This window comes from Solea solea, chromosome 20, assembly GCF_958295425.1.
Source record: "Solea solea chromosome 20, fSolSol10.1, whole genome shotgun sequence".
Taxonomy (NCBI): domain Eukaryota; kingdom Metazoa; phylum Chordata; class Actinopteri; order Pleuronectiformes; family Soleidae; genus Solea; species Solea solea.
The window spans coordinates 6,891,197-6,907,065 of NC_081153.1; the positions used below are offsets into that span (position 1 = coordinate 6,891,197).

At 40.8% G+C, this 15,869-nt stretch overlaps 1 protein-coding gene across 2 annotated transcripts in view; it reads left to right on the forward strand.

Moving 5' to 3' along the window:
• The first annotated feature begins 9,715 nt into the window (after positions 1-9,715).
• erf (Ets2 repressor factor) overlaps positions 9,716-15,869 on the forward strand; it is a 41,451-nt gene continuing 35,297 nt past the window's right edge. For both annotated transcript variants that reach the window (XM_058618829.1, XM_058618830.1), the window contains exon 1: positions 9,716-10,348. In XM_058618829.1, coding sequence (XP_058474812.1) covers positions 10,327-10,348 — 22 coding nt within the window. In that variant the 5' untranslated portion in view covers positions 9,716-10,326. The remainder of the gene's footprint in view (positions 10,349-15,869) is intronic.

A 15,869-nucleotide genomic window follows, 5' to 3' on the forward strand; every position in this document is an offset into this window, starting at 1 on the left:
TATCATAACTTGTCTCATTGTCTCATAATTATGACTCTCTATCTCAAAATAGTTTACAATAATTATGACTTTTATCTCATAGTTGTGACTTTTTATCTCAAAACGTTGAATTAAAATTTCGCTTTTTGACTTTTTCTTGAATAAATTTGAATGATCTTATAATTATGACATTTTACCTCAAAAATGTTCACAATAAATCTCAGTTTCACCTTCTGTCATCTCATAATTGTAATTTCTTTATTTCTTTGTTTCTTTTTTAATTATATTTGTACTTTGTGTATTTTTGCAGACTATGATAAGACAGAGGCAGTTGATCAGTATTTCTCGGTGTAGAGCAGACAGACAGACTGACAGACAGACAGGTACAGACGCGTGTTGACATATAACAGCGCCTCACATGCCTGTAAAGCACAGGACACTAGACTATACATATCAGAGCGTCTTATATACAGTATATATATATTCAAACAATAAAGACGGGAGACGAGGGAACAGCTGCTGAACCTCAGGTCTCTGCTTCACGTGTGTGGAAAAGGAAACGGGTCACAGTGATGAAGAGCAGGATTTTACTGGAGAAAGAAAAAAAGAGAAGAGAACGAGAGAGAGAGAGAGAGAGAGAGGGTGGAGGAGAGGAAGTGGAGGTGAGAGGAGAGGTGAAAACAACAAAGCTTTTCCTGAAAAGGAAGAAAATTACTACAGGAAAAAAACACACATTTGTTCATTTGCATCCATCCTCTGCGTCTCACTGTCCTTGTCTCTGTGTCTCCATGTATGTCTGTCTGTGTCTCTGTCTCTGTGTCTGTGTCTGTGTCAGGACTCTGTCTCTGCGTCTGTGTCTCTGTGCCTGTGTCAGTACTATGTCTCTGTGTCTCCGTCTCTATCTCTGTGTCAGTACTATGTCTTTGTCTCTGTATTTGTGTCTCTGTATCTCTGTCTTTAACTTTGTCTCTGTCTCTATCTCTGTGTCTGTGTCAGGACTCTGTCTCTGCGTCTGTGTCTCTTTTTCTGTGTCTGTGTCAGTACTATGTCTCTGTGTCTCTGTCTCTATCTCTGTTTCAGTACTATGTCTTTGTCTCTGTATCTCTGTCTTTGTCTCTGTCTCAGGATTGTGTCTCTGTGTCTGTCTCTGTCTCTATGTGTCAGGACTCTGTGTCTCTGTCTCTGCTGTCAACACACAGTAAAACAGTATGAATGAAGTTCAGTGTGAGACTCTCACTCTGCGAGAGATGCCAGAAATGTTGTCGTCTCATCAGCTTTATTAATATGCTGTATATTTATGTGTGTACATATATATATATATATTTATATATACGTGTATATATATATATATATATATATATATATATATATATATACAAGTATTATTATTATTATTCCATCATTTTTAACTCCTTATGTGCACATTTACTTTGTGACTTTTACGGAGTGACTTTATATCTCATACTTTTGACTTTTTATCCCCAAATTATGTCATTTTACTTAATTACTTCCAATGCTGGCTTTTTATTACATAATTTGGCTTTCTCATCATTTTCGACTTTTTATCTGAACACGTCCACACATGTCCTCTGGGTCATTCTGTCAAACAAAGACAGTCACTGAGTACAAAGTAGACACTCGGCTGATGTAACACAACCTTTCTATCTCTAAAAGATTTTGAATTTCGCTTTTTTTATCACCTGATTATGATTATTATCCCATCATTTTTTACTTTTTATTTGATAATTGACCTTTAACCTCATCATTTTGACTTTAATTCAAAATGGTGTAAAAATTACTTTTTATTTCACAATTTTGACTCTTTATGTCATTATTGGGCCTTTCTATCTCATAATTTGGCCTTCGTTTATGTCATAATCATGAGAATTAACACTCAAAATCGTCTTTTAATCTGAGCTCAACATGTCCACACATGTCCGCTTTCTTTTATACTGAGTATAAAATAGAAGCTCACACACACATGTTGGACATTCATGATTTGAGGGGACATTGCATTGACTTACATTCATTTCCTGGAGACTGACTCTAAACTTAACCACAATTACTACTGGCCTAATCTTAACCCTAACCTCAAAATATACCTTCACCTTAAAATGTAGTCATTTACATTGTGGGGACTTGATTTTTGTCCCCACAAGGAAGACAAGTCCCTATAATGTGACTGTGTAAACAGCTTTAGGTCCCCACAACATTAGTAATACCCGCACACACTGGCTGATGTTACACAACAGATAAATAAAGTGTTACCGACTGCAGCGTTCCTTCAACGTACAGGCGGAGACTTTCTAAAGAGACAACGTTGACGGAGTCGTCTGAGTATTCTGGCGAGAGTATTATGGGAGGAAGAGGCGCGTGGTGCCAATTGGAAGAGGAAGAGGGAGTTCCTCCACACACACACACACACTGAGCTCCATATAGACTGACACCGTTCCTCACATGCCATGACTTCAACTCCTCGCTGCTCCACTTCCTGCAACTCTCTCTCTCTCTCTCTCTCTCTCTCTCTCTCTCTCTCTCTCTTTCCATCTTTGCCAACTCACACTCCTTCCCTTCACCCACTCCCCTCCTGTCTCAGGTTTCCCTTACTCATGCTCTTCTTCCTCTCCTCTCCTCTCTCCCTCCATCACAGACTTGGCACAAGGCCGCAGATCAGTCAAATATAACTCTCACATTCCTGTCTGCAGTCGCTCTTCCTCTCCAAGGACTGAGCGTGGCCTCGGCGAGACGTTTAAAGGTCTATTAGCCGCAATTCCGCCATTTTAACCTGCTCCAAATGAAACGCTCTCTCTCTCTCTCTCTCTTCACTCCATGAGCGTCTCCTCGCTCGAAGCGATGATTCCTCGGTGGTTCATTAATGACACAAACTTCAGAGGCGGCCACAGAGAAAGAAAGAAAGAAAGAAAGAAAGCACGAAGGGAAAGAAAAGAAAGCACATTGAAGTGGTAATCAGTGTTCAGGCTGGAGTGGAGTGTGTTCCATCCCTGATTTCAAGTGCATTCTTTCTTAAAAAGGTTAGCTCACCCTAGAGAGTGTTTTCATGCTAAGTCTGACTTATTACAGAAGTGAGAGTGGCTCCTGAGAGTGATGAGGTTCTCAAACCTGCACTGAAGTCTGAACGTGTTCATGAGACTGTGCTGGGCGCGACGCGGTAAAATGTCGACTGTTCGCGATGGAAGCGTAAACTTTTGGTTTCGGGACAAACTCAACCGTTTCCAACCTGGACATTCACAGATGTCTCCTGCAGCCATGGCTCCTAATGGACGATAGACCCAGAATCAGTATTTAGTGCCATGTACATTTACGTCACGCATAGTATCGGCTCAGCTCGCTCGGAACCTCGACAGAGCAGGCACTAAAAAAAGTTTTTTTTAAATAGAAACAACATGGTCGGCAAATATTAGCTTTATAGTTAGTTATATAAACGTGCATAATTTACTTTGAATGAACTTATTTAGTTGTTACCAAATATAGTATATATTTTTTTAGACATTATCAACTATTTTCTTTTTGCCGCGCACACATACAACGGACACACAATGGTATCGCCCCCTGGTGGCCATTTGTCCATACACGGCCTATACGTTTTACTCTGTAACTAAGGACATTTATACTGTATTGGACTGTACTGAAGGAAAGACAGATTTAGTCACAGACGGACGTGTCCGCGTCCACAGACATCATGTCCAGGCGCGTCTCAACATGTTTATGGACAGAGGAGATGACACGTTCACGTCAGCTGGACACTTTCTGCAGCTGTGGACGATGTAATTTAGGTTTGAGACGACGACAGAGGACAGGAGAGGACAGCTGCTGCAGGGCGTCTCTTACACCTCGGGACGTGTCTCACCGTGGCTTTGATTTTGGGGATGAGGACGAATCTGAAAGAAAACACAAGTCCTCGGCAAACACAATTTTCAATTTCCTGAACAGTTTTTGAGGAAATGGTTAAAAACTATAAAAATCTGAGTGTTGTTTTCATTAGCTTGACTTCCCACCACTAGAGGGCAGCGACATTTAACATAATCTAAGGCCACATCTACACAGAAACACAACTTTACCTACTTTATAATCCCTTTCTTTTTTTGTTTTCTACAAACACAGCCAGGGCTGAAACAATCACTCGATTACTAAATTAATCGTCAACTATTTTCATCATCGATTAATCGGGTTTTCAGATTTTTCACCTTCTTAAATGTGATTATTTTCTGGTTTCTTTGCTCCATACAAACAAAATAAATCGTTGAAACGGAATAATTTTTGGTTTGTGGACAAAACCAGACATTTGAGAACATCATCATTTCCAGTTTTGAGAAAGATTTTTCGACATTTTATGACATTTTATGGACCCAAACAAGTGAGATGAGTGGTTTTGGTGTAGATGAGAAGCCGAAACTATCGTAAACCTCAGCGCTAACGTCTCCTAGTCACATGAGTTGACATTTCCAGTAATATGCGTTCATATCAATCATATCACAATCGCAATTTCAGTCAAAATAATCGCAATTAGATATCTATATAATCTTGTTCAGCCCTAATTTCCATTTCATATGAAATGATTTCTGATTTATTGATAAATACAATATAATGATTATTCACGGACACATTTTGTGTCTCCTGCCCTGAAATGAGCTTAAAAACAATGTCCCCTGTGGCCTCCCGTAGAGTAAAACACTGAGCCAACGGAAAAGACTTCTGTCACCCTTCTTTCTTTCCTCTGTCTGTTTGTTTTCCTTTTCAGGAACACCCCCCCGCTCTCCCTCTTTCCTCCCCCCACACACCTTCCCTCTTTTTAACCCTCCAAACACAGTTTCTTCCATGGCCTCATCCATCCTCCCTTCTTTCCCTCCACTCCTGTCTTCAGCAGCAGCAGCAGCAGCAGCAGCAGCAGCAGCAGCCGCAGCAGCAGCCGCAGCAGCACACGTCCTAATCCTATTACACGTGTGTGAAAACCCGCTGGAAGAGAGAGAGAGAGGGAACAGAGAGTGTTTGTGTCCATGTGTGAGTGACTGCACACTATATGACTGTGTCTGCCTGAAGCCCCCCCCCCCCATATAATGTAGGGAGTTTACAGTAATATAATGTCAGGCATGAGGAGTTTTCCTGTTTACAGCTCCAGTTTATGTAAAAGGAAGCTTCATAATCTCATCTTTTTAACTTTAATTCAACTTTAATTCAACTTTAATTTACTGAATGACACTGAAAACTAAAGTTTGCCACAAAGATTGATTTTTTTCCTATTCCGAGTGTTAAATGACCTTTGACCCATGTCACACGACACATTACAGACCTACTGTACAGACGTTTATTCAACAAAACATGTAGAAACATGTTTTTTTTTGTAATTAACTGGCCATAAAATAAGATTTTAGTCATTTAGTAATTACTTGAAGTCCACACACTTGAGCTTTTCAGTCACATATTAAATCTCAATCATCAAAATAAAAAAGGTGCAGATACTAAATCGACCAAATCCTCGCGACACAAAGCTTGAAAAGTGCACTTTAAGCTTAACTGGAGTGAATTTCCACAACAAAAGGAGTCAATTTCCATGTAAACTAACACATGGAATAGCGTCAGTGAAAAAAGGTGGAGCTGCACCGTCTCCTGACGGGGACATTGAAGGCTCAGTGCACTTTTTGAGACAGTGTTGTTGAAATAATGGCACTTTTTTAACCAATGAAATGCTTTAGAACTGTTGTTTTGAGTTTTCTCTGCTCTCCTTGTTTCTGGTTCTGACTCAGTTTCTGCTCTCGTCTGGTCGCTGGGATGTCGGAGAGTCGATGTGTGTGTGAGACAGAGAGTGAGAGAGAGAGAGAGAGACGGTGCAGACAGGCCTCAGTGTGGCTCCTGAAGAGTTCAAGCGCCAAGAAAATAAACAAGCTTTTTGATCACAAAGGGCCCATTCACTGCCTCACTCTTTCTTTCTCTCTTTCTCTCCCTCCATCTCCCCCCTCCCCCCCTACTTATCCTTGCCTCCTCCTCCTCCACTCTCTCCTCTCCTGACCTCTATTTCTTTTTCATCCTTTTTTCCCCTCATTTCAGACACGTGTGTGTGTGTGTGTGTGAGTGTTCTTCCCGTGTTATCTTCACACATTTTTTTTCAAGAGCTGGAGGACAAAAGCAGCAGCAGCAGCAGCAGAGACAGACGTCGTCACGTGACCGGCCAGACAGACAGACAGACAGACAGCGACACAGACGGACGGACAGACAAGGGCCTCCTTATTCCACAAACATAGTCATGCTGCAGCGCAGAGAGAACACGACATGGAAAATGTCTTCATCACTTCATCGTTAGAAGAAGAAAAAACACACAAGAGTTTTCCTCTTTCACACACTTTGCTCTGCTCTGACTTCACCACTTCACACCATGTGTGTGTGTGTGTGTGTGTGTTTTCTTATGCATGCAGATGGGCTGGTGTGAAAAGGCCGCTCCTGTTATAGTTTTGTTGTGGAGAGTGAGTGTGTGAGTGAGTGAGAAGTGGGTGAGTGAATGAGTGAGTGAGTGCTGCTCACTCCCGGGTGTGGCTCAGTTCCCATTTGCCCCCTCAGGCCTGTTTTCCATTTTCAAAACACGCCAGATTTGCTCTGACAGAAAAAAACACCTCCCTCTAAAAAACAATTAAAAACAAAGACATATTTTTTAAAACTTAACTGAAAGTTTGTACAAGTCTTTTTCCGTCTATTTTTGCTGTTTGTTGGAACATGACAGATAATAACCAACTTTTTTATCCTTTATGACAATTTTGGTTTGTTTACAAGACAAACCAAACACCGATGAACAATATTCTGCATTTTATAGACAAAACAAGTCATCAATTAACCCATAAAGTAATGAACTGATTCATTGATATGTAAAATAATAGTCAGTTGCAGCCCTACATTACATCAATACAGTCATATGGACAACAAAGTAAAATATGGCTGTAAATCTCTCTTTTACTGTCATTAATATGTAATGAACGTGTTTTTCTGTCTATTATTGCTATTTTTAAATTATATAAAGACAAGTTGTTGCATTAAAAATTTTTGGGGGGGTCTTTTTTAGATCCTTTGTGACAGTTTACTGAACAATTTTTCTCCATTATCTATCTATCACTTTGTGGACAAAACAAGTCATCCATTATTCAATAAAATAATTAAATTATTAATTGATGAATAAAATCATTATAGTTGCAGCCCTATGTTACCCAAACACAGTCATATATCAACCTAATATCGATAAGAAATTCAAAAATATAGCTGTGAATCTCTCATTTTGACTCTTTTACTCTCAGATATTATTAAAGGGGAATATGGAAACATTGATTGTCAGAATTAATCGATAAATGAAAAATCAAGATGACCTTTTTAGCCCAGATTAACATTAATGCCACACTGTGTGAAATCAGAGTTGATCACGTGTTCCCTGTGATGAAATATCCTCTGCGATTTCCCACATTTATCAATCATCAGTGAGTGATTGACTCAGGTCACTGATTGGGGGTCATTACCACCTCAGTAATGAACTGATGGTGACTCAGGTTATAAATTAGGTCCCAATCACTGCCCCAATTGACACATATGTAACTGTAAGCACCCCTGCTGGGCTTTTGTTGCTGCTACTTTCACATGCAGCCACTCACACAAGCACACACACACACACAAACGCACTATAATTTCCACTACAGCTCTGTTTAAACCTGATTTGCCACAGTTTTCATATGCTTGATCAAACCTGCTGTGTTGCATTGGCAGACATGGATGGGGCGGAGTCAGTGGGGGTCACTGACGCCAACTGAAATGTGACTGGCCCCTGAAGTTTCCTCTTGTCTTTCACCTTCTTCCACCTACTTCTGCGTCCTCTGCTCAGATAAATGTGCGTCACTCAGCATACAGCGCAGGAACGTCTCCACAGACATGAAACAGACATTTGTTGATATTTAAAAGTTACAAACTGGTATAATGTTGGTGTTTCTTGTTTTTTTTTCATATTATTTTCATTGATACTGTGCCTCTTTTTGTAATGTGTTGATATTTCAGAGTTACGTACTACAGCTTTAAGTCAGTCATATGTAATCCAGAGTTAATGACATGTTCTGTAGAAATGTGTGTGTGTGTGTGTGTGTGTGACACATGAAAACACCTGGCTTCCCTTTCAACACACTGTCACTCAAAATGTAAACAAGCAGAGTAGAGCAAGGATGCTCAGTTTAGCGGTACTTCTTTCATTAAAGAGAAAGTGTGTGTGAGTTCTTGTATTTGTCACCTCTTCAGTCCTCATGGAGACTAAAACCTGGTCCCAATGAAGCAGAACCTCAATTCTGAGGAACTGGTTATGGTTGAGGTTGAAGAGATAACACTTTGTCCAAGTGGATGTTAGTCAATGCAGTGTCCTCAGGTGTGTGTGTTGTGTGATGATAACACTGTTATGTAAATGTCACTGTGTCTCCACCTCCATTCATTCACCCGCTGATTGTCTTTCCTTCCCTCCTCATGTCTCCTCTTCCTCCTCTCTGTCTGTCTTTCTGTCTGTCTGTCTGTCTGTCTGTCTTCTCTGAGTCTGAGTTCTCAGGTAAACACGCTCATCTCATCTCAACACCTCACCCGTAACGCGTCTCCACAGCAACGCCGTGACGCGCCAGAGAAAGAGAGAGAAAGAGAGAGAGGTGACAAACAGAGAAAGCGACGAGTCCTCATCCAAGATCGTCTATACCACAGGATGAGCCACTAAAAATGAATAAAATAAAATAAAAACCTGTATGTCCTTGTTTGTATTGTTCACTTTATTGTCACTGTGTACAAGTGATTTTCTTATTTTATTTTATTTTTACGACATACGTTTCAATGAATTTGGTAAATGGAAGACTCTTTGGGTCCTGTATAAGGTGACTGGTTATAGGGTGGGGTGCCCCTGAGAAAGGCACCCAATCCCTCATCGCTCCTGCGCCCGACTTGTGTGTGTGTTCATTACTGGTGTGTAATAAGGATGGCTTAAATACAGAGGACAAAATCACTATCGCTAATTGGTTGTGTATTGGTTGTCAACATGAAAACACAAAGGTAGTCTTGAAACACATTTACGATAAAAGAAAAAAACCATTCACCTAGAGGTTAAGTCTGAGGCAGTACCTCCAACGTCTACCAGGGCTCTGCTTTAACTGATGCTGCTTCTTACTAGGGATGAGCATTGGTATCGGTCAATATTGGTCCGATACAGGTCGATATCCCTGAATGGATATCAGACAGATAAAAATGTAGAATGCGATACAATCCAGCAATCAATCATTACAACACAAATGTGTTATAAACAGCTTCATAGTTCATAAATGGTCTAAAATGACTGTATCAGACTAATATTGGTATCGGTACATACTTGAGTTTGTGATATTGGTATCGGACACAAAAATGTGGCATGTCCCATTATTACTTCCTACATGACAATACTTTCTTTTCACGTAATAAAAAGAGTGGATTTAATTTATTTATTTTAAATGAAGGGGGAAGTGTGTCATTTACACTTCATTATTTGTTCATTTATTTGCATATTTCACCTTTAAAAACACAAATCCAGAAATGCACCTCCAGAGTGATCATCAGCCAGAAAAACGTAGACGATCTTTGGCAACAAGTGGGCGTTGAGTTTCTCTCCCCGCTCCTCCCTCCGCAGGTCAGCGTGGGCGGCCCCGTGTGGCAGGAGGAGAGAGAAACACGACACCCCGCCAGAGGAAGAAGGGGGGGCTGAGAGAGCACGAAGTGTGTGAGTGAGTGAGTGGAAAAAGAAAAAGTGTGTGCCGGAGGAAGAAAGAGTGAGAAAGAGGCAGAGAAAGAAGAATAACTTTATTTTAAATCCTCTTTCGGCACAGCGTCGTTGTTTTTAAGTGTCGGCGAGGATGAAGACGGTGATGACGAGGAAAAGAGCAGGCGGTGTCTTCACAACAGACGGGATGAACATTTAGACTCGTCGCATTCCGTTGCTCCAGCAGCACCGACCGACGGCAGCAGCAGCAAACTCCGACCTGCGCCATTCACACCCGGGCGACTGGAGCGCCCCCTTCCTCCTCCTTCTCCTCCTCCAGAGATTTGGGGCAACATTTTCTCATCAGAACACACGAACACTCTGGCACAAAAGTTTTTGAGAAAAAAATAGAAGCTTGTGCGAAGTAAACGGAGTTTTTTTTGTTTGTATTTTTAACTTTTGACTGGACGCCGGAGCAGGTTCTTCTCTCGCAAGCCTCTTCTTGTGAGAACAACACCGGAGGAGGGAGCGGGGGTGTCGCTGCTAACGGCTAAGCTAACTCCCCGTCTAAAGTTACAAGTCGACGGGGGAAAGTGAGCGAAGCGGCGAGGATGAAAACCACGACAGACGGGGGTGAGTACACGGTCACGCACATTCACCACACTTTTATTTCATTTTATTTTCGCCCCCTTTTTGTTTTCGCCCTTCTTCTCCTAAAGAAAGCAGCGCATGTAGCTTCCCGTGCTAACTGGCTAGCACGCTAAGCAACTCCAGGGAAAGTGTGACAAAATTATGGCGCAAGTGTGTGTGTGTGTGCGCGGATCTCCCCGAGTCTCCTGTTGTTGTTTCAGTGGAGACTGGGAAAGACCGTGATTCTTATTTTACGTACTTTCTAACACAGTCAAGACTTATTCAAACTGTATTTCAGCCATGTTGAACTTTAAGCGCATGTCCCCAAAAGTTACTGTGTAGTGGGATTAACAGTCAATGAGGATAAGTGGTTATCTTTAATTTCCTGCGTGACTGTGAAGGAGTCAGATTCAGGGCCAAAGTGCACACAGACTGTGCCTTACCACTGATGTTTAATAATGATTTCATTGTTATTAACTTTTTTTTTACTCGCAATGTACCCTTAAGGAAGCCAAATGAGCTCTGCACACAAGTTTAAAATGCAACATGAAATCAAGGCGAGAAAGTTCATCACCAGTTTGATATAACACACTAGAAGTTGTGTTCGTAATCCAATCATGCCAGTCATTTTACACCTTTCACTGCACGCTTTAATGATGAAGTGGTGATAACAACATTAATCAAGCACTAAATTAACCATCAACTTATTTTGATAATCGATTAATCGGTTTGAATGTTTCTTTTTTTTCTCATTTTCACTTTTTTAAATGTGAATATTTTTTGGTGTCTTTGCTCCATTTGACAAACGGATCTTTTAAAACTGGAAAATGCTGGTTTGAGAACAAAACAAGACATTTGAGAATATCATAATTTAGAGGTTTGGGAAACGACAACTAGCATTGTCTGACTTTTATGGACCAAACGAATACTCGATTCCTCTGGAAAATAATCTACATATTAATTGATTATGGAAGTAATCGTTAGTTGCAGCTCTAGAAACCTGAGACTTAATGCAGACATATTACATACTCGCACAAGAACTTTTTATCCACATGCAACGGGCATTTGGGGAGAGTAAAGAAAATGTCAAAGCGCCACCTTGTGTTTTCATGTTTACAACAATACGTAACTCTGGGAAATCGTCTTTGTTGTTGTTGTCTTGTGTTTGAAGTTTGTGCACAGATTTGTTTGTACAGGTTTTTGGTGTCTTGTGTTGGCAGCGTTGCAGCGCCACACACAGGCCTGGCATATACACTACAGTGTTCAGAGTTGTGTTGGGGGAATTCATGTGTATGAAGATATTTCTTGGAAAGATGCCGTGTTTACGGAAAAGCCTATAAGAACAAAATATTAAAATACTGTATAGCGAATGTTTTGTTTCCATGTGGACAAACAAGTACAGTGATGAGCAGCAGGTGGCACAAGTCTGGGTCACCACAGGAAAAACAAGAAGACGTAACTGTATTATCGTAATAATATTTGCGACTTGCACCAAGTTGGGATTGTCCAGCTTGTGTAGAAATTGGGATTTAGATTTAACATACCCTAACTTCTTAATTATTGAATATTTTGAGGTCCCTCAGTGCTCCCCTTTTCACCTTCCATCTACAGAAGTAGTGTCCCACCACCTTCTTACACAGACCGATTGCCCTCGATGTTTTTGTCTTTTTTTCTTTTTTTGTCATTTTTGTCAGTGCATTTTCTCAAAGAAATTGTAATTCATTCAGTTCGAGTTGTGATACAAGGCTATAACCCTTACACACACTTACTACTCACAAGCACATTCACTTAATCACTCACAGTAACTCATGATAATTGGTCAGTGTGTTATAGCAACAGTTGTTGTGTTGCGTCCTTTTTTGTGTAGCCAAAATGGTTCCACACAACCAACATTCTCTGTATTTTTGACACAAAAATGTCCACAGTGCCAGGTTGTGTTGAGCCCGAGGCCATTGTTCATCAGGTAACCTCTTCCCTCCTCCTTCAGCCAACTGCTCTGCTTTCACTTCCAAGTCACTTGAGTGTAATTGCAGCCCTTATGGTTAGAAAATCTCATTTTATCATATTGCGATATTATCACAAATGCTATTACTCACTTAGACCTACTACACTAGCAGGAAAGCTGGCAAAAGGCTACAAACGTTGATTTATCTATTGACTATTATTAAGGTTGGGTAATGTGGCCATAAAACTTGTGGCATCTACAGAGTAGATAATTAAAGATTAAAAATGTGCCTTGTCTTTAATGGCATATTTGCGTTTGTGATTATTCTAAGATGGCCGTGTCAGGTTTCTATTCATCCCTGCATAGACACAGCCTGCAGTGAAAGGCGGGAAGTGACTTACATGATTGGATTGTGAACCTAACTGCTGTTGTATTTAATCAGTTTAACTCGCTTAGATTACATGCCTCCAGCCATTTGATTGTTGTGTGAATTTGGCTTCCTCCTGAAAGGCATTTTCTGAGTAAACCTGTTTTTGACCCTTGACTCATGCATCGGATCGGATCAAGGTGGATTGTTTTTACCTGTGTAGTTGAAAGCTTTTCTTGGATGATTTCAGCTCCGAAACCCGTAGTCCCTGCTTTATCAAATTCTGCAAATTTTTCCAGGGCATTTTTTGGTTCTCCTAACATTGTTATGATTTTCCATGCAAGGGGTATGATTTCACCTCCAATGTGCATTTAGGTGCTTTTAAACTCAGTTCAGTCAGGAGTGTTGTGTGGTAATCTTGGGCAGGCAGAGCTCCAGTTTCCATAATGGATGTTTTAAGAGTGGAATACCACACACCACAACACAACGTCATAATTAGAAATATGGCTCCTAGATCACGGTGCTGCTTGAGATAACTTTTTATATCAAAACGATAAAACTTAAACACAAGAAGCCTTTTATACTGTGGGCTCTTTTTGTCAAGAGCTCTGCAATTAAATGAGTTTAAACGAGAAGATTGGACAATCGGGTGTAGAATTGTTTGGTTTTCAGCATGCTTTTAAGTTAAGCAACTAGCTTCAACAATGAAACATCCTTATTCTGCAGAAAATTCTTCACAGGCAATTGTAAAACAGTGAAATAAAGTCACCCTAGAGAGTCACACGAGCAAATTCTGTTTAACTTTAAGCTGCAATGATGCAGACGATGGCTCCCTCTGTCTGCTTTATTTATTCTGTTTGGTTTACAATGACTTTTAAGAGCTTCACACTCCAAAGTGTGACGGCACGGCGTCAAAATGAAAGCCAAATTGGTTTGTGTGCTCTCAGCAGTTCCCATTTTTTCGTGATTCACATAAACTACACTCGGGTTTCCAGAAATAAGCATCGCTTGTGATTCACTGGTTACAAAAATATGATGATGGTCATTTTGGTTTCATGAGAGCACTTTTTTTGCGAGGCGAGGATGGCATTGAGTAAACCTGATTTATATCCACATTACATTACATTACACTCTCAGCTACACAGCCCCTTTGTTTGTATGTCCCATGGTGTTAGAGCCTGTTGACTACTGTGTGTGTGTGTGTGTGTATAAATATATATGGGTCAAACTCCACTCTCTTCCTATCAGGAAGTCAGCAGTCTGGCCCCACCAGCTTCAATTTTCCACTTGTGTTACTCCTTGTATCAACAACGCGCCACATGTAAGACGTCACAGCTGTAGACAGGCTTGGCCAGCAAACTCGCACGCCAAGCAAGAGTGTGTGTGTGTGTGAGGTGTGTGTGTGTGTGTGTGAGCACGGGAGTGAGTGTGTGTGTCTGTTTGAGTGAGTGAAAGGAGCCATACATGAGCAATTAGCCGGTGTTAAGTCTGGTGAGCGCCGGGCTGCTGTTTACGACCGTGAATTTATTTAAATGTTTGTGAGTGTAAGTGGATGCGTGTTTGTGTGTGTGCCCATATGTCTGTCACTGTGCCTCACTACCTGACACTGATGTGGTCACAACAATGTGAGTGTTTTCACTTTTCCCAGCGAGACCAAATTGCCCTTGAGGAAGACCATTTGGTTGTGGGCAGTTGACTCAGCCCATTGTAATTACAGGAAGAGCCGCTAGACATCTTTATGCAGATTCTAATGGCTCTAATAACAACTGGTTAGTCCAAACTAATGAAGCAAGGTCTCATTTTATTTTAAATAAATGACACTGTTAGTTTCTTTTGGGAAAGACTGTTGTGTTACTGTCTCAACACCACCATACTGAATTAAGCCGTTGGCACCAGCAGCAGAGACGTGACAATTTCAAAACAAGTTGAGGCCAAGTTGTTTGTCTCGGGGAAAGTTTGAGAAGAGGTGCTGGCAACCGATGTACAGCGATGTGGTTTATGTAGTTGCTGTGTTTTAGGACACTCTGTCTCTCTGTGAGTCACTGGAGATGCTGTTAGTGTCAAAACTCTTCTGGTTTCGTGAAGCCAAATCGGAAGTGAACATTTTTTGAATATTCAGCAGGGGGCGACTCCATCGGTTGCAAAAAAATCAGCTTGAATGGAAGGCTTTGGTGAAATTAGCCTGTTTTTCAGAACAATCACTATCAACCTGAAAGTTCTAATAAAAAGTGTTTTTCTTTTAATAATTAGAGCAAATCCTCTGATTTCTCAGCTTCTTAAATGTGAATTCTTTCTGGTTTCTTTGCTCCTTTTATAAAAAAGAAATCATTAAAACTGAACCATTTTGGTTTGTGGACAAAACTAAAAATTCAAGAACATCATCATTTCGAGGTTTGGAAAACACCGATCCAACATTTTCTGACATTTTACGGACCAAACAAGTACTCCATTAATACTTTTGAAAGTAATTGTTAGTTGCAGCTCCAAAGACGTGTGTGTGTGTGTACATATATATATATATATATACACACACACACACACACACATGAATATATGAATCTTTACAATAAAAACATATAAAGTAACGTTTCACTGTTGGCAGCACGAGCCAGGCTCAGTGGGAGTCAAGCAGTAAACGAGAGTCCAGGCAGAGTTTAGGTCTCAGTTTCACTATTTTTAATACCTACTAAATCACAACAGAGCCACTTTAAGAGGAAAATGCCAGAACAAAGAGAACAACCCTAAATACCAGTACTTCTCACGGGATGCACCTTTTCCCCACTTTCCCTCCCATTGTGTACATTCTTCCTGATAGGGTCAACGCAAAGGTTGACCTGATCACATTCCTGATTACTACTGTGCCGAGTCTGGACAAGCGGACCCTGGAAAAACCGGGGCCGTTGGACGTCAGTATTTCTCTGGTGTATTGTCAATGTGGCAGCTCAGGTCAGCGCTGCTGTGATCATCTCCCGATTTTACAGCAAGCCTCTTTTCCTGGAAATGTGTATGTACTGTGGCTTTTGTGACCCATGCAAAGAGATGAGAATAGACAACAGAGCACACGAGCTGGGACATGCTGGCCAAACAAACGGCAGGGCCTCATGCACAGGAAGGCGTCACAGGCGGGTCACATGATGAATGTTGATCAACATCCGCGTTTCTAAAGCTTTACATAATAATAAAATAATGGGATCCATTTCATTGATGTGGTT